The sequence below is a fragment of the Hippocampus bargibanti genome, linkage group LG12 (assembly GCF_051943395.1).
Source record: "Hippocampus bargibanti isolate YZ-2025 linkage group LG12, ASM5194339v1, whole genome shotgun sequence".
Lineage (NCBI taxonomy): Eukaryota > Metazoa > Chordata > Actinopteri > Syngnathiformes > Syngnathidae > Hippocampus > Hippocampus bargibanti.
Genome location: NC_142745.1, coordinates 19424314 through 19446525, shown reverse-complemented (window position 1 = coordinate 19446525; position 22212 = coordinate 19424314). Strand labels below are relative to the sequence as shown.

Sequence of the window (22212 nt, the reverse complement as noted above, 5' to 3'; positions counted from 1 at the left end):
GTTCCTCATCAACTGTGTTCTGTTTAGCTGGGTTGATAGCTTTTTGCATTAAGTGTATAGATGGCTTGTGTGGGTTATTTGTGCAGCCTGATTGATGGGAATTTTAATCTTGCAGTCTACACTCGGCCTTTGAACTATCAACGTTGAAACGAGTCCAAATTTCACTGTTTTCTATCCATTTTCTCAATCTCTCACTGTCAATGTTTAAACTACATCCCGTCACTGCTGCGTTCTTGAACAATCACATGCGGCCTTAAGACTGGGGGAATAGAGGACAAAAAAAAAGTCCGCTCCCATTTCCTTGTTAGCAGAACGGGCTCGTTCGCGTGAACGACACATCACTCATTGTGGTGCTCCTGTGTGTATCCCATAAAATAGTTTGTATGCCAAGGTTAAATTTTCATAAATTTAACGTTCGTAAAGCGAAAATTTCGTAAGCCAAGGGGTTCGTAAATCCAGGTATCACTGTATCTTGATGTCGGGGTGTCGGGAAGTCCTCGTTGGCCTCCGTTTAGACACCTTTGAGTTTTCTTCTCGACAGATGCTCCATCCTAATGAATGATACTGTCAAGTGTGACGGTGGGCTGTACAAGTCCCTCCAAGCTTGGAAAGACCATAAAATGCACATCGAGCATGAGGTACGGCGGGCATCGTTTTTGTCATCTTACGTGCAAAGACAAAAGACGCTTGATCCGACCTGACTTGGCTCCACATGTGTTCTTGGGCTCTTTAGATTGAAACCTTACAGACCAAGATAAAAAATCTGCGTGAGGTCAAAGGGCATCTCAAACAGGTGCGACCGGAGGAATGTCAGTGTAACACTCCCAGGTGAGCCTTCCTTTCCTGTGTTGGGCCCAGTCAGGGAAATACAAAAAAAAACATTGTGCATTCAGCTCCGAAACTCTCTAAATCTTCCATGTTTCCTGGCTGCCGCTGGGGAAAGTCAAAGCCTCAATTTCCTCCGGAGATTTTCTCTCAATCGGGTGAAGGTACAAGTGTCAAAGTCAAGGCCCGGGGGCCAAATGTGGCCCGCCACATCATTTTATTCGGCCCGCAAAAGCAAATCAAACGTGTGAAATTCCATGCTGATCTATCAAGCTAGCTAGCGGTCAATAGCTAGCGGTCAATCTAACTAGCGAATGAGCGAGCTAGAGATCCGGCGATCTAGCGATCGAGCTAGCTATTGATTGAGCTAGCTAGTAAGTGAGCGAGGTTAGCTCTCTTTCTATTCAGCTACCTGGCTAATCCCTTATGTCACAGGTGTCAGAGTCAAGGCTCTGGGCCCAAATCTGGCCTGCGAAAGCAAATCAAGCATGTCAAGTGCCATAATGCTTGCTGAAGTCCGAATCAAAATTTCCAATTGCCCCATGTAAACCACAATAACAGCAGTGTCTGAAACAACATCCGCCCGGACGCCCGGGGCGTGCAACTTTTACGTTGGGCGTACAACTTACAAAACTTCTACGCCCGGGTGGCCGACAACTTTTTCAAGGAAAAACAAAAACAACTAAATATTTTCTTTCGGTAATTTGCATACTCTGCAGCCAATCAGAAGCCTGCATCGAATTAATTTCGTGCTTCGGGACTTTCCCGAGCGTCATAGCCCCAGAAGAAAGATTCAAAAGAAGCTAACAAAATTTATGACGCTACAAAACGTAAACGTACTTTAAAAGCATCGTGGAAAGAGGAGTTCACGTGGCTTGTAGCAGACGATGCAACACAAACATTGCATTGTGCAACATGCCCAACAGTGTATGGACAAACAACAACTGGAGCAAAATCATCAGCATGGGATATTGACCATAAATTAAGCAAGGAAGCATTTGTGGTAGGTACATCAATTACTTCATTTTAAAGGACAACCGACGTCACTTTTTTGTTTCTTAACTGACATCAGAAAAACGTTTTATAGCATCTAAAATACTCAAAACATGCAGTATGATATTTTTATTCAAATGCAGAACACCAATAAAAATTACTTAAAGTGTCCAAAATCTGCAAAGAATTGAGCTGCGAATTGGGCATTTTCAGAAAGTCCCGCCCCCAGTTCGTGACGTCACGCCAAGACGTCTTGCATTGCTGAAAAATCAAAACAATGGCTTCAGATTCAGAGAATATGCTTTCTTGTTACACATCCAGTTGTGAATATGATTCAAATAGTTCTGAAGAGGAAAACATACAAGTTTGCAATGGATTGAAGATTTTTTTTCCGTGTCATTTTGGGGCAAACGGGCGGGGGGGAATGTCGCACCCAAAAATGCCGACCAGCTCCCGTGAGGAATGTATCAGCCCGTTTCCACAGGCCGATAAATGAGAGTTATGCAAGCCGCTAAGAAAGAGGAGTCCTTGTAGCTTGATTGAATGAAACAAACATTTGATTTGAAAAAAATGCTCTGTCTTTACTTGAAGAAGTTGTTGCCCGATGTAAAAGTTGTATGCCCCGGGCCACCGGGCAGACGCTATTTAAAACACTGGTTTTTACTTCAAATTTGAAAACTAGTCATTCATTAATCTGTTGGACGTTCTGTATGAAATATGTGGAGAGGATGAAACATTCTAATGGCTTCCCCCAATTCAAAATGGCCGCCGGGAGGAAACCATAACTACAGTGAGGCAAAAAAAATGACTTTGACAGCTCTGGGGTAAGGACTGGAGATTGGCAAAGGGCCACCACTCCACATCTTGAACGAGCGCGCCGCTTTGTCCAAATGTTTGTGCTGAGAATTTACAGCCTTGCCTTTACAGCTACCTGCTCAAGAATGAAGGCAGCTTTTTGCTGGGCAGCGGACGTGGGCATTCACTCAGGTATGACAGGCTTTGAGTGGGCATACAATCATAGACTGTGGGCCTCAGAATCAGAAAACGTTAATTTGTCCCACAATGGGGGAATTTGCAGTCCACAGCATGGGGTGGGGTAGAGTTTAAAGGATAGAAAAACAAGATATTCGAAGGCTAAGCATAGTAAAATAAAAATGTCAGCAGACTGAAGTGTGTACGGCACTGTAAATGTGCAAAACCGTTTCATCAAAAACTGTGCATAGTGCAAGTATCCAGAATCAGAAAACCTTTATTCGTCCCACAATGGGGTAATTTGCAAAAAAAACAAAGGCTTATTGATATATGTAGCTGTATTGCATCAACCCATATTTACAGTACAAGTGTTCAGTTTTTTTTTTCACGTGTGATTATTGAGAATTGAGAAGCCTGACAGCATCTTAGGAACGAGCGGCGGTACCTCTCCTTCTTGCAGCATGGGTGTAATAGTCTCTGGCTGAAGGAGCTAACCAGTCTCATTGGTCTTTTCACATTTTTTTTTCTCTCCTCTCATCAGGATGCCAAAGCAGAAGACACGCTGGCTGCAGAAGGAACAGAAACGCAGGAAGAAACTCCGGAAATTTCTGAAAAGGCTCCGGAATAATGATACCTGCAGCATGCCAGGCCTCACCTGCTTCACCCACGACAATCACCACTGGCAGACTGCCCCCTACTGGACAAGTACGATATTGCATGTCATTTTCAACTGTTGTACCCAAAGAACACAATTCCCACAATGCATTTTCCACCACTTCGACTGTTTTTTTTGGACTCTCTCGATGATGGCAGAAATCTTTCCTGATGTCATAATAGGCGAACGATAATAATAATACGGTCACTTTACAGTCACAGGATGAAGTTTTTCTATGGGTGAGCAGCGGCAGCTACACGCGCCAGCGTTCAGTCAACCCGGAAGTAACAAAGTAAAACAAAAGTAACTCAGAAAACTAGCTAATATATAGCTAATATAATATATTAATAGTAATATTAATATAGTTAATAGCTAGCCAGCTAGATAGCCACCCAGATAGATAGCTAATAGCTAGCTAGATAGCTAATAACACATTTCTGTCATAAAGCAAAACCACTTGCATCAGGAAGCTATGTTAAAGTGGGTTGGACAGTTTCAGCTTAATAGAAACACTGCTTTGTTGCCATTTTGGAGCAATTGGGTGCTGTGTTGAAGTGAACTGAGGAGTTTCCATCCCTTTTCCTGCTTAATCCTCACGAGGGTCGCGGGGGGTGCTGTAGCCTTTCCCAGCCATCTTTGAGGGGGGACACCCTGAATTGGTTGCCAGCCAATCGCAGGGCACACAAAGACAAACAACCATTCGCGCTCACACTCACACCGCGCGACAATTTAGTGTTCAATCAGCCATGCATGTTTTTGGAATGTGGGAGGAAACCGGAGGACCCGGAGAAAACCCACGCAGGCCGGGAAGAACATGCAAACTCCATACAGGGAGGGTGGACAGGGACTTGAACTCTAATAATAATAATACATTTCATTTATATGCGCCTTTCAAAATTCTCAAGGCCATTTTACAGTCACAGCACACATTTTTCTGTGGGTGAGCAGCGGCAGCCACACGCGCCAGCATTCACTCAACCCAGGATTAACTCAAATAGAATAGTAAGACAAATAGCTAGAATGCTAGCTAGAAAGCCAATAGATAGCTAATAGTTAGCCAGCTAGATAGCTAGCCAGCCAGCCAGTTAGCGATTGTACAGTATTACAGAAAAGACCAAGAGAATAGACTTAGCACAATACGTATTTCTTACTAATGTCTACATCAGGGGTGTCAAACTGATTGAAATTCACATGGTGGGCCACATATGGCCTCAGTAGATGTCAAGTGGGCCGGACCATTAAAATGATACCATACATGCTATAAATAACCAAAATATCATGTCTTTTATTAGTTTTGGTGTAAAGAAGCACATGAACTTTGGCAAAAGCGTGTCGCTTGTCGGGACATACAAGTTCAGCAGCCTTCAACATGCATCCTTTAACAAAGTCACCGTCGGAATAGGGCTTTGATGCTAATGCTATTTTGCTAGCAATTAGATAGCTGGCTTTTACTGCTGCTTTACTGACTTATCGGATCTGGGTGAAAGTTGACTGCTGTGTCCTCAGACCCACCAGCAATTCGTCAACCTTGTCTCTTCTCAGTTGTCCTTGCAAGACGTCATATTTTTCGCTGCGATGAGTCTCGTACTGGCGTCGAATACTGGATTATATTCCTTCAATATCGAAACTTGTTGAAAACACAACTAGTACAAATGTTTCCCAAGCATCTCTGTAAAAAATATGACGTGGTCCATTATTCATTGAAAATTCCACACTCCTTATCTACTTTTCGCCATTTGGATAATGACATTTTGGCTAATGAGGGTGTTGAAACCGCGGTTGAAAGAAAGACCACGGTTGAAAAAAAAACCACTGCTGTTTTCTACTACGTTGATCGAAACAGCAACACTCTGACCCCTCGTGGACAATTATTGAATTACACGTCATTAGGAATATTAATTCCATGTCGTTTGTGCATTTTTACCACTTTTGATCAACCCTCCTTGGGGGCCGGTTCCGGCCCGCGGGCCATATGTTTGACACCACTGGTCTACATAAACAAAAGTCAAAAGAACAAAAAAACTAAATAACAAATAATATGACAACACAAAGACACATAGAGTCATTCATTCTTCAGCACTTGTTGTCCTCTCTTTGTGACATGAAGCAGTTCTAGATGAAAGAGGACAGGATCACTGTCCTTTTCAGCAGTGGTCTCTGTGGCGTTTCATCACAAGGAAAAAAAAATCAAGAAACAACACAAAGCTCTGCCGCCATCTTCTGGCAATTTTGAAACCATTTGATGATCTTGACGGACGTTTTGTGGTGGGGCGGAATTCCTGTCGCCAGCCATTCGGTTTCCTCTTTAGAAAACAAATGAGCACATATTTTCTGTTTGTTGGAAAGTTGGCTCGTGTTCAGCGACGGCAGATTCCCAAACAATTGTGATGATTTCCATTTTTCCATCTCCCCCCACGCCCTCCCCCCGTCTCAGTGGGGCCATTCTGCGCTTGCACCAGCGCCAACAACAATACCTACTGGTGCCTGAGGACCATCAACGACACACACAACTTCCTGTTCTGTGAGTTTGCCACCGGTTTCCTGGAGTATTTTGACCTCAACACTGACCCGTACCAGGTATGACTCACTCGCCCGGTCCGAGGACACCAGAACCGTTTGGTTTCTGTGTTCCTGAATCAAGTTGAGCTGAGTTTGTGTGTTGTCAGCTGATGAACGGCGTCAGCACCCTGGACCGCGACGCTTTGAATTCGATGCATCGGCAGTTGATGGAATTACGGGCCTGCAAAGGACACAAGCAGTGCAACCCCGAAAAGGGTGAGGCAGCGCCGGCGTACGAGGCCCCGAGGGCACGCTTGATGGATCGTAAGCGCCTTCGCTCGCGTCAGCCTGAGATTGATGTTACTCCCGTTTCTTTTCAGGAGGCAAAGTGCGAAACTACTTTAGTGAATACCGGTAGGTTTGTTTTGTTTTTTTTTCCTCCCACTTTCCTTCTGATTGCTTTTGCAAATGCCGCAGATGGAATTCCGGTTACCATAAGAACAGGCAGAGGTTTTGGCTTCCCTGATGTGTCTTTGCTTGTTTTCCTCCTCAGAATACGAACCATGTACAGTGATACCTTGGCTTACGAACTGAATTGGTTCCCAGGAAGTGTGTGTAAGGCGAAAAGTGTGTATTCCAAACATTAATTTCCCATAGGAAACCATTAAAATGAGAATAATCCCAGTGCCCCATGAAACATAATTACAACTAAATAAACCTTAAAACTATACGCACAATAAACCTTATTTTATGTATAATAAATGTGCTGGTATTGTAATTAAAGAAATAAACTGTGCTGTATAATACGTCTGAGTAAGATTTTGAGGTTAAAATCTTAGCAAAAGAAAATAGATGGTTTAAAAGGGGAGTAAAAGAAGCTATTTTCATAAAACAGCAAAATCCTTCACTAAATCGCCATGGTGGAGGAGCAAAAGGGAAAAAAGGAGAGGAGTAGCAGTACCTTACATTGCAGGAGTTTCTGAAAAATTACAGAGTCCTTTGGCAACACAAAATTCCTACTTATTTCAAACCGATAAACACAACAAAAAAATTAGTGCATCCAAAAGATAGGCTGCCAAATGAAAAACAAAGTCATGTACAGTAAAGTCTCGTTATATCGATATCGGATATATCGATAGTCCCGGTTATATCGATATTTTTTCGGACTCCCTTGACTATCGATATAACGAGACTTTACTGTAGTTTATTCAATACATTGTAAAAATGAAAATTGTAAAGAGCAGTACGTTGGGGGGACTAAACAAATTCTCAAAAAAAGACTTTATCAACATCACAGGGATAATACAAGTGGGCCTCAATCGGCAGTACATGTGCACCTAAAAGCTAGGAACCACTCATTTGATGACAATGAGGTTAAAATCTTAGCGAAAGAAAATAGATGGTTTCAAAGGGGGGTAAAAGAAGCGATTCTTATAAAACAGCAAAATCCTTCACTAAATCGCCATGGTGGGGTGAGGTTCAATTTGGATCGTTCGTACAACAGACTTCTTAGTCAACATAGGCTTAGTTATGCTGATGAGGTGATACTAGAGCAAATGGCGCAATCAGGCCAGTCGTAGACCCCATACTCAGGCAGGACAATGGAAGTAATCAGTCAGGACAGTAGAAGTAATCAGTGTAGCCGCAGGGAGTAGTCCTCTGCTCCCGCCAACCTGAGAGCAGGGGTCAATCATAGCAGAGTCTTGCACCAACACGTCCGGACATTAGGGATATATATATATAGGGCCGAAACTACCAGCTAAAATCTTTAGTTTGCTGACGAAGCCTCTTGGATAGGAAGCGAAACGTCCGACACCTTCAAAGAAGTACAGATGACGGCTGAGGAAACCTTTTCATCGATGTACTGTATAATAGTCGTTTTATTTACCTTTGTGATGGTCATTGATGGCTTGATGGAATGGATAGCTTTTTGCATCAAGTGTCTCAAGCAGCTCTCAAGGAGTTTTTTCTTCACTTTTGTTTTTTTTGTGTCGTCTCCCTTTCGTGTGTGTGTGTGTGTGTGTGTGTGTGTGTGTGTGTGTGTGTGTGTGTGTGTGTGTGTGTGTGTGTGTTTTTCTGTTCCTGTAACCCCTCACCCACTCACTGCTGTGTGTGTGTCCTGCTGCGTGTGTCCCCTCTCTCCTCGACCATGGATCTTGACCAATCATGTGCGGCTTTAACCGAAGACTGGGGGCGGGGATGAGAGGGGGAAAAAAGCCGGCTGCCATTTCAGGAGCTCCAAGAACCGGCTCGTTCGCGAACGACACATCACTCATTGTGGCACTCCGTGTTTCCCGGAAAATAGTTTGTATGCCAAGGTTATATTCTCGCGAGTTTAACATTCGTAAGGCAAAAAGTTTGTTAGCTAAAGCGTTCGTAAGCCGAGGTATCACTGTACAGGCATAAAAATGCAACATTCATACTTTGCTCCTTTTGTAATGAAGTCTAATTTCTGATGTGTGTGTGTGTGTGTGTGTCTTTATACCTGTGTGTTTGTCGACCTATGTTTGCTCTGCACATTGTCATGCCATGCATGCTTCAGGCCGGTTTATCGTCGAAAGAGACCAAAAGTGAAGAAACCGTCCTCCAAATCGCTGTGAGTTTGTCATAAGCCAATCTGTCTTCTTTTCACATATCCTATTTATATATATATATATATATATATATATATATATATATATATATATATATATATATATATATATATATATATATATATATATAGTATATATATTTTTTCGGACTCCCTTGATATCGATATAACGAGACACACACACACACACACACACACACACACACACACATATATATATATATATATACACACACACACACACACACACACACACACACACGTCCAACAACTGTCTTGGTCATGATGTCGCCTCCACAATGTGACATTTTGGAGCACTAGTAAAACAATAACATGTTACTACAGAGACACAATCGCATTAGTTGACAACCGTGTCCTACAAGCGTCGTGATAAAATTTTACTCGTTAACATTAAGAGCAAGTTAAAGGACAACCGATACCTCCGAACAAGTTGCGTCCATAATTTGTAAAATCACTTCAAATGACTTCTACTGAGCGCATTTTACAAAGATTCCATCGCATATAGCTATATTTTATGTTTTAAAACTTGCGCTGAATATTCATGAAGTCTTGTTTTTGAGTTGATGACGAGTCCGTACGTGACGTCACTAAAGGAACGCCCCTGACCGAGAAAGGCACACACATTGCATTTTGGGTATTTTTTTTCATCTGAAAACACCATGTTGATCGCAAAATTAGAAGGAAAACTACATAAATAATGCGATGGTAAATCGTTGTGTGTCGCAGTCAATGGCGGTAACACGCATAAAGAAGGTGTAAGTTGACACAAATTCGCAGTGGACAAATCAGCCCATTTCCAGCGGAGCTTGTGCGCCATCTTGTGCAATTTCTGGGCGCTACATTGGAGTCCAGATGCCTCAAATTGATACGGAAGGACTTCTTTAATCAATTGCAAATATTTATGCTTTCCTCTTCAGAACTCTTTGAATCATATTCATAACTGGTTGAGTAACAAGAAAGCATCTTCTCCAAATTTGAACTCTGAGCAAGAGGACGGGACTTTCTTAATCTGCCCACTTCCAAGCTCATTTTGTGGCAGTTTTGGGACACTTTAAGTCATGTTATTGGTGTTTTGCATTTGACAAAAAATATCAGCCTGCATGTTTTGGGTATTTTAGATACTATAAAACGTTTTTCTGATGTCAGTTAGGAAACAAAAAAATGGTGTTGGTTGTCCTTTAACATCACGTCCACTTCCAGTGACTCGGTTTACTGCTGTGATACCCATTGATTTTTTTTGGGGAGAAGATTAAGAATGGGTGCCTCGGAGTATCTATCTGCATGTGATGCTGCACCATTTGTGTTCCAATGTCATGTTGCGTACTTACCAATGGTCACTTTTTTATTCCTTCGCCTTCTGAGCAGGAAGCGACCACACCCACAGCCCCGTAAATAACTCAAATCACAGATTTGCGTGCTCTGTTCTCTTGACAGGGGGCAGATTTGGGACGGCTGGGTAGGCTAAGCGCCCGCTCGCCTTAACCAACCTCAAGAGGCGGTCTTGCCACGCTCCGAGGACGTGATTGCAGAGCCGCTGACGCAGCCGGGAGGCATGACGAAACTGACAAGAGTGCGCTCATCAAGTCTGTAGATTATCAGTTGCTCATCACCCCACATTTCATTCTGCCGTCGCGACCAACTGGATAGCGTGATTCAAAGGGTGACCCCGTGTATTAGCACAAGCCACTCGGTTTTACTGCTTGTAGATACGTCTTGCCGTTATTCCGTTTTCACCTTGGACTCGAATGGACCGAGCCCTCAACTTGTTTTTTTCTTGGGGCCACATTCATTCCAAAAATTCAACAGGTGGGCTGGGTCAGCCCAAGATACGGTACATCTAAAAAAAACTGCATATGTTTTTCAGTTCAAATAAAACATCATCAGAAAAAAACATTTGGGTATTAACATACCTTTATTAATGAGAACAGTGAAACAACAACGGTACAGTATATGTCCGGTATGAGCGTCCAATTATATTCATGACATACAAGTGTCAAAAACACAAGCAACAAAATGTTATATTGCCCAAAAACTGCAGCGTGCAGTCCACGTTTATAAAAATCTATACAAAATATTTATACAGAATACAGTGAGACCTTGGCTTACGCACTTAATTGGTTCCCAGACAGAGTGTGTAAGGCGAAAAGTGTGTATCCCAAAAATTAATTTCCCATAGGAAACCATTAAAATGAGAATAATCCGTTCCCAGGTCTTCATAAAATATAATTTTCAACTAAATAAGCCTTAAAACTACAAACAATATACCTATTCTATGTATAACAAATGTGCTTTGTATTGTAATGAAAGAAATACACTGCACTGTATAATAAAGTTGTTTTATTTACCTTTGTGATGGTTGTTGATGGCTTGATGGAATGGGGTTCAGACTTCTCTTCCTGTGTTATAAAAGTCCGGTTAGGCATCTTTTTCCAAAAAAGGCATTAAATACTTGCTGAGGAACGTAGCCTTCTTCTTTCACCATTTCGAGGAATGACCCTCGTAGGCTTCGGCAGCTTTACTGTCAGAACTGGCTGTCTCACCATGACGAGTAACACAGTGAATCCCTTAAAGTTCTCGAACCATCCGTTGCTAGCTTTAAAATCATCACTAAACGGTGAACTTCCAGGTTGCCGCATGACGATATCAGCGTGAATTTGCCGTGCTTTCTCGGATATAATTGCTTTATTCACGCTGTCGCCGGCTGGCTGCTTTTCGTTAATCCAAATTAACAGACGTTTTTCAACCTCTTCTATTGCCCGAGACCGTTGCTTTGACAACACGGAAACACCTTTAGCAACACACGCGCCTTTAATGGCTTCTTTGTTGCGAAGGATGGTAGCAATGGTGGACTTAGCATATTGCTACTGGGCTGTGAAGTCTTCTCCTCGACTGTAATTTTGCTTTGTGTCTTCTTCGGCTGAACACGAGCCTATGGTGGTGTCTTTTTCGGTCCCATAACAGCAAAAGTATCCGTGATAAATCCTTGAAGACGAACGACGTGTGCACTCAGAGAAAGGGGGTGTGGAAAGGGAGGCCGGCTGTGACGCTGTTTGGTCGTGTGGTTTGGTGTTCTTCCGCCGAAGATTACACTGCCAGCCATGGTGGGGCAGCGCTCCATGTATATCCCGAAAAGTAGTGCGTATGCCAAGGTTTAATTTTAATAAACGTTCGTAAACCGAAAAATTCGTAAGGCAAGGTGTTTGTAAACCGAGGTCCCACTGTATAACATCATTGGGAGTAATTGCTACGAAACGAAATGAGTAAGAGATCTGGTGGTTTTCTTTCCATGCCCAACTATAGAGCCCTGCGATCACCACACATGACAGTATTGCTCAGCTAATGTCATGCACAAACATGACATGATGTCAATGTAAATTAAAAACCTTCGCAATTCCAGTAAAACTCTCTACAATTAAGAGTCCCTGCATGCCACCGTTTTAATGCATATATATTTTTTAAACCTAGTTTGGAAATTCCTGTTTGTCAGGGGTCCACAAGTGGGAAATAAGTTTTCTTCCTCTCTCTCTCTCTCTCTCTCTCTCTCTCTCTCTCTCTCTCTCTCTCTCTCTCTCTCTCTCTCTCTCTCTCTCTCTCTCTCTCTCTCTCTCTCTCTCTCTCTCTCTCTCTCTCTCTCTCTCTCTCTCTCTCTCTCTCTCTCTCAACTTGAAGTAACACCTGACATTTAAATGCCTGTCATTACAAGTCCAAATGAAATGAATGTAATCAATCATATCAAACCTCAGTTGTGTACCATCCTGTGGCGGGCCGGATTTAAAAGACCAATGGGCCGGATCTGGCCCGCGGGCTGTAGTTTGCCCACCTCTGACCTACACCGATGCTTTTGTACACTCGAGTGAGAACTTTCCGTCAGTCGCCCCCTCTGTCAGTGTTCGCTTCACCGCAAGCACGTCTCAGCACGAGAAAGGTCTGAATAAGTCCATCCATGATTCCGTCTGTCCATTCACAACATATTTAATCATCGGCAGAATGTATCTCATGAATGCCATTTTTCTTCTCCCGACGCCACACAGTAAATGTCTCCATATAGCTTGCTTGTATACTTGGTGCGACAGGATAAGCATACAAAAGTCAACTCTTTGTACAGTTTGAAATTGAATGTATGTCGTGCAATGGATATCAATGTTTACAATATTTTTGTAATTACCCAAGGGGCGGACCTGATTCGCGTGAGTTGGAACAAGTGGACTACTATAAAGAGGAATGTAGGTTGTCCATTGCTTATTTACGTGAGAAAAAAGCACTTAAAAAGAATTCACTGTGAAGACATTAACCTAGAACATTTATTATGTGCCAGAGAAAGTACACGACAGTGTTATGTTCATTTTTTGCGTAAATTTGGCAGTCTGACTGTATTTTTAAATACGTTTCTTCAATTTTCTTTTCTTTTACCGGGGCGTAGACTTGAGTGCTGACCGTAAATGTGAATAAAGTGTTGTTTTGACCAAAAAACTGACGTCACCTTTTGTGCCCTGCAGGGGTCGCCGTCGGCCCGCTTGACTCTGGAGGCCAAAAACCGTGCCGACTAAACTACATTATTTGGAATAGGGAATATATCCCAGATTCTGATTATTTGAAATTCAAATATCAATCTATCTACTGTGTTGTTTGTTTGAAAATCATTTTATTCATTGGCTTTTGACTCAGTGCGAGAATTGATGGCACTTCGGCAGTTTTTGTGCTTTGTAAGGTCTTCGTTTTTAATGTATTATTTTTTGCTCTAGAAATACGATTGGGTTGAGTTGAGCATCTAACGAGCTCGTCAAACCCGAGTGAATTTCTCGAGGCAACTGAAGTCATCACACTGATAGATGTTAAAAAAAGACGGGCGATTACAGAAGGGGGCTATTGGTTGAACTTCGACGTAAATGGACGATAATCAGCGCTTGAATGACGACGAATTTGATTTAGAAGATAGTCACCAACTACCAAACGGTTTTATTAAAGAAAATTGTCTTGAAAAAAGTGACTAAAAGAGATGAAAAGGTTTCTTCAGTCGTCATCTGTACCTCTTTGAAGGTGTCGGACGTTTCGCTTATCCAAGAGGCTTCGTCAGCGAACGAAAGTCTTTAGCTGGTAGTTTTGGCCGTATATATATCCCTACTGTCCAGACGTGGCGGTGCCAGACTCTACTATGATTGATCCCTGCTCTCAGGTTGGGGGGACCAGAGGACTACTCCCTTTGGCTACACTGATTCCTTCTATTGTCCTGCCTGAGTATGAGGTCCATGGCTGGCCTGATTGCCCCATTTGCTCTGGTATCACCTCATCAGCATAACTAAGCCCATGTTGCCTAAGAAGTCTGTTGTACGAACAATCCAAATTGAACCTCATCCCACCATGGCGATTTAGTGAAGGATTTTGCTGTTTTATGAAAATAGCTTCTTTTACTCCCCTTTCAAACCATCTATTTTCTTTCGCTAAGAGTTTAACCTCATTGTCGTCAAAAAAAATTTGTGGTTGCTAGCTTTGAGGTGCATATGTACTGCCGATTGAGGCCCACTTGTATTATCCCTGCGATGTTGATAGTCTTTTTTTGAGAATTTGTTTAGTCTCCCCAATGTATTGCTCTTTACAATTTTCATTTTTACAATGTATTGAATGAACTACATGACGTTGTTTTTCATTTGGCAGCCTAATAAAGGCAAATCCAATCTTTTGGATGCAGTAATTTTTGCCTTCAAGTGTTTATCGGTTTGAAATAAGTAGGAATTTTGTGTTGCCAAAGGACTCTGTAGTTGTTCAGAAACTCCTGCAATGTAAGATACTGCTACTCCTCTCCTTTTAGTATATTCAGAAGTTTTGGTTTTATTCCCTATTCTTTCTTTTTGGCATTTGTTAAAAGACCACTGAACCACAGTTTGTGAATGCTCTCCTGATATGTTTTGACTCATTTTCTCTACCTATGCTGGAGGGTTCTGATAACTCCTGGTTTGTGTTGTAGAGGGTGGTTAGAATTGAAAAAGTATTTGTCAGTGTGCGTGGCCTTCCTAAAGACTTCTGTTTCTAGCGCTCTGTCCTCTTTTATAATTACTTTACAATCCAAAAAGGCTCGTTGGTTCTCTTTAATGTCCTCACAAGTAAATTTAATATTGATGTCTACCGAGTTGAGGTGATCTGTGAAGAATTTCTTGTTTTTTAATTATGACGAAAGTCCAGTGCTGAGATTTTGTCCCCGGGAAGGGTGTGAGGGCCTGTTTCTCCATCTCTTCCATGTACAGATTAGCCACCATGGGTGAAACTGGTATATATAGGGCCAAAACTACCAGCAAAAGACTTTAGTTCACTGACGAAGCCTCTTGGATAAGAAGCGAAACGTACGACACCTTCAAAGAAGTACAGATGACGGCTGAAGAAACCTTTTCATCGATGGACCACTCCTGTACGACTGAGAGCTTACACAGACGTATGACTAAAAGAAAGAAACTGTGAGTAGGTTTTGTTGTTGCCCCAAGTTATCAAATTATGTGCATAACAGTAAAAAAAATATATATTAATTTTGTTGTTAAGCACCTGACAATACTGCAGTATTGTGGTATATGCTGGTGATTGATGCAAATCCATAATCCTGTCACAGGGCCAAATCAAAACAAGAAAAAAATGGGTGGGTTGCTCTCGTGGAAACTGGCAAAAACGGCAAACAAAGTGCGTGACACGCTCTGGTTACGCCCGAAGAAGACACCAAGCCGAAAGTCTGAACAAAAACTTGTTTCAGAGCCTGTTCGTTTTTAATTGTAGTCGTTTTTCTCCAGCCTGTACATCGACTCAAGCACAAGCAGTGACTACTTTTGCCAGCTTTGGGAGCAGATATCCAAATGTATCTGCTTTCTGATATCAAACGTCAAGAGAAAAATCTACTCAAGTCCACAAAGAAGGTAATTCGTACTCTGCTTTCTTCTTGACGATACAGGTGGTCTTGATATCTTGGGTTAGCCCCTTTAAGTTAAGTTATTTTGGAACAGAAATTGACATATTTTACATGGACGTTAAAGAGCAGTGTTTTTCAACCTTTTTTGAACCAGGGCACGTTTTATTTACATTGGATTTTTTTAGGCACACCACTAACCATCTCGCAGGAAAGAGGCAATCAGTGACGTGTTGCCACACGGACGAATATTAAATTACCCTCCCAGTCTTTTCAGCACGGACACCGGATTTACATTATATTGGTAGAAAAACGATTACCTAATAAATGTTTGTTAAATTTTAATTTAATTTAAAATTAAACATTTTTTAAGGAGCATTGGATAGTTTCTCACAGCACACACGTGTGCCACGGCAATCACTGTGCCGAAAAACAATGCCGCTATCATGTAGAGCAGGGGTGTCAGTTATTTTTTGCCGCGGGCCACATTGTAGTTATGTTTTCCTCTCGAGGGCCGTTATGAATTTGGGGAACCCATTAGAATGTTTAAATCCCTTCAAATATTACATATAGAGCACACAGCAAATTAATGAATGACTCATTTTCAAATCTGAAGTCAAGAATAATGACTTTTATTGTGGTTGACATCCAAAAATATGAAATTTTGGCTCAGATTTTAGCAATCACCATGGAATTTAACAAATTTGATTTGCTTTCGCGGGCTGAAAAAAATGATGTGGCGGGCCGGATTTGGCCCGCGGGCCTTGACTTTGACACCTGTGATGTAGAGGATCCTGCCGTTTTTCAAAATAAAACATCCAAAACATAAACCGGCAGTCAGTAATGTACAGTAATTCTTTTTTTTCCTGTGTCGCCCGGTACCAATTAACCGGTGCCGGTCCGCGGTCCGGGGCGTTGGGGACTACTGCGCTAAATGCTTGCGAAAATCCTGCAGTTGACTGTTCTCGTTGAGCAAATGAGCAAAACAGCCTCCGTGCTCCATGGCGGGGGTCCCATCGGCTGTTCCTGGAGCGGAATGAAGTCCTCCTCCTCTCGACTCACGTGCTGGGGCGGAGATTCGTTTTCGGATTCTCCAGTGGAGGAGGACGGTCCAGTTCGACGGTGGTTGACTGGTGTTCACCGCGACTCGAGCACAAACCTCGTTTTAACTTGTGTTTGCTACGCTTTTTACAATGTGAAAAAATGGCCGGGACCAGGTAGGTTGAAGTTTTGTGTATTTATCGAAGTTAAATTGCGCTGTGCACCGCTAAGTGACTGGAACGTGAGCTGGGTAAACTTCTCTTACCGCCTACAGCAAACCACAACGGATACTTGCGAGTTACGATGCTTCGCCGCTATTTTCACGATGTGTCTATCCACTAATTGAACCACACAAAGTTTGGGTGTTGGGGTTATTTTTTCGTTTGTCTATGTCACCTCTTTAATTGTGACGTTGCTTGTGCTTTAAACGTGTAGCGCCACATGCACTTTTGCTTCTATTATAAGAATCGGTAAAACGAGAGAAGTTTTTTTCCCCGCAACCTCATGACCTTTGAAGACTTTTCCTGGACGCCGCGCCGTTTGGCCACGTAACTTTTTTGGTGTGGTTTTAAGAGCCGCAACCAAAACGGAAGGCTAATGTTCGCCAGCAATTTGCTACTCCGAACGCAATTCCAAGTGCGACATCGTAAACGGGATTGGCTCGATTTCCCGATTTGAAGTTCCCCCACATGGCGCTTTCCTCACGCACCCGGGTTGCCTTCAATCTCAGGTTGTGATGAATATTCTGTGTTTTAATTCACATGTTTTACTGAAAGCTAAAGCTACCGTAGTGATAAAATGCAACCATGCGGTTGTTCTCTGACTGAATGCATTTCTGATATTGTGATGTCGGTGCTGCCCGTCCATTTTCTATCGTTCTGGCCCCCACGAGAACGTTCAAAACTCAGGCGAATTTAGAGCAGGGCTGTCCACCCTTTATATCGTACAACACCGGTGTCAAAGCCAAGGCCCGGGGGCCAAATCTGCCCCCCCCCCATCATTTTATTCAACCCGTGCCATGATGCTTGCTAAACTCCTGACCAAAATTTCAAACTGTCCCATATAAACCACAATAGCTGTTGATGAAAAGGTTTCTTCAGCCGCCATCTGTACCTCTTTGAAGGTGTCGGACGTTTCGCTTCTTATCCAAGAGGCTTCGTCAGCAAACTAAAGATTTTAGCTGGTAGTTTCGGCCCTATATATATATATATATCCCTACTGTCCAGACGTGTTGGTGCAAGACTCTGCTATGATTGACCCCTGCTCTTAGGTTGGCGGGAGCAGAGGACTACTCCCTGCGGCTACACTGATTACTTCTACTGTCCTGACTGATTACTTCCATTGTCTTGCAGGCTATTGTATGAACGATCCAAATTGAGCCTCACCCCACCAAACCGGTTTAATGAAGGATATAGACATAGGTGGTTTGAAAGGGGAGTAAAAGAAGCGATTTTCATAAAACAACTAAATCCTTCATGAAACCGGTTTGGTGGGGTGAGGTTCAATTCGGATCGTTCATACAATAGCCTGCTTAGGCAACATAGGATTAGTAATACTGATGAGGTGATACCGGTCGAAGTGGGGCAATCAGGCCAGTCGTTAGTCAGAACGATAGGAACTATCAGTGGAGCAGCTGAAGGGAGTAGTCCTCTGCTCCCCCCAACCTGAGTGCAGGGACCTATCATAGCAGAGTCCGGCACCGCCATATCTGTACAGTAGGGACATAACTATGGGGCCTAAACTGCCAGTAAGACTTTAGTTTGCTGACGAAGTTTCTTGGATAAGAAGCGAAACGTCCGACACCTTGTCGACGTTTTCATCGATGGACCACTCCTGTATGACTGAGAGTTTACACAGACACAATAGCTGCTGTTCAATCGCTATATGAACCAATATGTATGTATTGCATTGTACTTTGCCAGCTGTCCTCATTTCAAGCTCATATAACTCCAGACCCATATAATTTAGGAATAGGAGAATTTGAAGTTTCTACTGCTATATTGAATGTTTATGTAGTCCTTAAACCAATATTCCGTGGGTCCTGGAATTCAAGTGACAATGACAAAAACCCTGGCACTTGGAGTTGACACATTTTTGCACGTGTCTGACAGTGAATGAGTTGTTACTTCCGAGTTGAGTGAACGCTGGCGTGTGTGGCTGCCGCTGCTCACCCGCAGAAAAAAATATCCTGTGACTGTAAAGTGACCTTGAGCGCTTTGAAAGGCGCTTGTAAATGAAATTTATTATTATTATTATTATTATTATTATTACAATAAGTCATCATTTTTTACTTCAAATTAGAAAACTAGTTATTGATTAATTTGTTGTGCGCTGTAGATATATGTGGAGGAGATGAAACATTCTACTGGTTTCCCTAAATTCATAACGGCCCTTGAGAGGAAACAGTAACTACTATGTGGCCCGCGGCAAAAAAAATAAAAATGAGTTTGACACCCCTGCCGTACAAGATACTAAAAATAATATTTGACACGGCCCGCACCACTTGGCCAAAATGTCCCCCGACACCCCTAGATCAGGGGCCGGGAACCTATGGCTCGCGAGCCATTTATGGCTCTTTTGATGATTGCATCTGGCTCGCAGATAAAAATAAATACGTATTTTCGCTGTTCATTTCCTGTTTGGGCTGCAGTTGGCTGAATGTGCAATTTTGATTGGATGATACTGACCTAGGTACCGTTCAGTCGAAACAGGTAAGCACACCCTTTTGGATAAGCCTGACAAGTAAAAAAAGAGGGCTAGTATTGTCCATTTCATGTTGAATGGACCGAAGGATTTGCCTTTGTGGAGAAACCAAGTTCTGCCGTCATTCTAACAATATCATTGATAAAACAGTTGAATGTCAGTGGCACTTTGACAAAGCTACGTTAGCATCAATAAACTTCTGTAAGAGACAGCAGAAAGCAAGCGTGCAAGCTAATGAGCAGGATGCAGGCTAGCTAGCAGTAACCTTGTGTATGAACCCAGCAAGTTGACTTTCATTCCGATGGTTTGGCTGGATTTTTACCAATCATGAGGAACGGAAAACCATTCATATTAATGGTGATGATTATCACAAAATTATTTGTAATGATACGTTCTGACATTTTGTTGAAATCACTGTACTTTCTATACAGTGTATTGTGTGTGTGCGCATGTGGCTCTCACTGAAAAACATTTCTAAATATTTGGCTGTTATGGCTCTCTTAGTCAAAAAGCTTCCCGACCCTTGCCCTGGACACCCCAGGTGGATGTCCATTCTTTTTTGTCAAAATAGAATTGAGAGGAAGTGATTCTCAAGCTTCCATGACAACATCTGTCTGTTGACGTCTCCTTGTCTTTTTTTCTACTTAGGTGTCTTGTTGATCCAATCAATATAGATTAGCGGGCCACCAGGTTTCATATATCCAAAGGCTGCCATATTGGCGCCGTAATGAGGTTAAGGTGATTTGCCCGCACACGTCAATCTGTCGATCAGGTTCTGAAGCTTTGCGAATGAAAGGATTAAGATCTGCTTCAACAGTGTGTCATTTGTGTGCAAAAACTACCGGCAGTAAATGTTGGTCAACATCGACTCGGTTCATATTTTTTTGTTCAAATACAAACTTTTGAAAGTGTACACATTGTGTCCACCATTTTGGAAAGGACATTTTCATTATTTGACGTTTATCTGAAGCAAATAGCTGTGATTGAACCATGGAGCCTTTTGCATTTGTTTTTTGACTGATCTGTTTTTTGATTTTCCTTTCCTCGGAATCAATACACACAGCTAGCTGTATGTTAGCATGAATGGAGATTGATTATTAGTTTTTATTAACTCATTCCAATTTGATTTGATAGCCACATGCCATGATCAGGGTTAATGATATTTTTCCGACAAATGCCTGCAGTGCATATACAGTGATACCTCGGTTTACGAACCCCTTGGCACATTAACCTTTTGGTTTACTAAAGTTAAATTTGGGAAAATTTTACCTTGGCATACAAACAATTTTTCAGGGGGCACACGTAGCTGCCACAATGAGTGATGTGTCGTTCGCGAACGAGCCCGTTCTTCTAACAACAAAATGGCAGCCGGCTTGTTTTGGTCCTCTTGTCCCCGCCCCCAGTCGTCGGTTAAAGTCACGTGATTGGTCAAGAACACAGCAGTGAGGGGGGCGTTTACAGACAGAGAGGGAAGCCATTCTCCAAAAAAGAAAATGGCTGCCGACATTTTTTTTGTCATCTGTTCCCCGCCCCAGTCTTCGGTTAAAGCCACGTGATTGGTCAAGAACGCAGCAGTGAGGGGAGGTGGTTTAAACATGAAAGAGACAGGCAGACGATACAGAGAGAGTGACAAAATGGATAGAAAACAGTAAAATTTCGATTAGTTTCAACTTTGATAGTTCAAAGGCAGAGTGTAGACTGCAAGGTTAAAATTCCCATCAATCAGGCTCCACAAATAGCCCGCACTAGCCATCAGTTCAATTTGGAATGAAAAGACAAGCAAGGGAACCAGCTATTAATGATATTTCTAGTGTGCCTGCTTGCATCTGTATCTGTTGCAATATCACAACTTCCAAGATGTACAACCCAGAGCTCCTTGAGACACTTAATGCAAAAAGCTATCCATTCCATCAAGCCATCAACGACCATCACAAAGGTAAATAAAACGACTTTATTATACTGTACAGTTTATTTCTTTAATTCTAATACCATGCCATATTTATTATACATAAAATAAGGTATATTTTCTGTATTTTTAAGACCTAGGACATTAAAAAGTTATATTATGTTTTATGGGGACCTGGGAACACATTATTCTCATTCTGATGGTTTCCTATGGTAAATTAATTTTTGGGATACGCACTTTTCGCCTTACACACTCGGTCTGGGAACCAATTAAGTTTGTAAGCCAAGGTATCACTGTACTGTATGTTTGTGGTCTCATCTGCGGGTGGACGTGTCTCTTTAACTGGGTTAAACACACCCTGCACCTTTACTTCCACTCGAGGACAATTGGTGTGTTTGTTTCTCATGCGGTCACTCGCTGACCCCCCGCTCACCCTGTAACTCTACTCTGGGATTAGACGCAGCCTCATTTGTCATGTCGTCGGGGGGAGGGGGGGGGCCTCGAGAAGAAGTTGCAGATCGCTACTGGAGGCAGACATGCGCGGAAACCTTGTTTGGCTAGCTTGCAGATGTGACGTTGGTGAAGTTTGCCGTTCTTGCTAGCAATGTCCCTGCGATGCAACGTGGCGTGTTTAAAAAGCGCAACCTCCTCACAGGTTGACTTATCTTCCCTTGTTTGGACAATTGGCCCCATTGTTGTTGCTCTGAAAGCTGGTGAGCTGAACAAAAAGGCCTTTGAACAGAAAGTACCTTTTAAACACACGCAGGTGTCGAAACCTGCACACGTTTTCCGAGAGGAAAGTTTAGTCATGACACTGAGCGAGGCGAACGAGGAGATGTCGAGCACGTAGACGAGGCGAGGGAGTGAATCAACGCAATTTGGGAAGAAAAATGGCCGCTGACCGGTTGCCCTTTGTGGAATCCTGTCCTGTTAGCCAAGGGAAATCCTGGCTCGTTTTGGTTGAGGGCAGCTGTTGAAGTGCGTCCCTCACAACAGAGTTGGAATGCCCCGCGTCGAAGCAACGTTAGCGAGCTCTGTGCTGAATTAAGTTGTCGCTCCGACAATAGTCACCGTTGTTCCGCGGCGTGGCGAACTTTGGTTCGACGAGGCTGCGTTTCAGG

General features: G+C 42.7%; 2 protein-coding genes across 8 annotated transcripts in view; both read left to right on the top strand.

The window, feature by feature from the left end:
* Positions 1–12134, top strand: part of sulf2a (sulfatase 2a) — a 79836-nt gene extending 67702 nt beyond the window's left edge. For all 7 annotated transcript variants that reach the window (XM_089009841.1, XM_089009842.1, XM_089009839.1 and 4 more), the window contains 9 exons: positions 542–638; positions 734–828; positions 2746–2805; positions 3332–3495; positions 5880–6022; positions 6112–6220; positions 6325–6358; positions 8487–8540; positions 9993–12134. In XM_089009841.1, coding sequence (XP_088865967.1) covers positions 542–638; positions 734–828; positions 2746–2805; positions 3332–3495; positions 5880–6022; positions 6112–6220; positions 6325–6358; positions 8487–8540; positions 9993–10023 — 787 coding nt within the window. In that variant the 3' untranslated portion in view covers positions 10024–12134. The remainder of the gene's footprint in view (positions 1–541; positions 639–733; positions 829–2745; positions 2806–3331; positions 3496–5879; positions 6023–6111; positions 6221–6324; positions 6359–8486; positions 8541–9992) is intronic.
* Positions 12135–16509: 4375 nt separating this feature from the next.
* arhgap46a (Rho GTPase activating protein 46a) overlaps positions 16510–22212 on the top strand; it is a 42110-nt gene continuing 36407 nt past the window's right edge. The window contains exon 1 of the mRNA XM_089009835.1: positions 16510–16658. Coding sequence (XP_088865961.1) covers positions 16645–16658 — 14 coding nt within the window. The 5' untranslated portion in view covers positions 16510–16644. The remainder of the gene's footprint in view (positions 16659–22212) is intronic.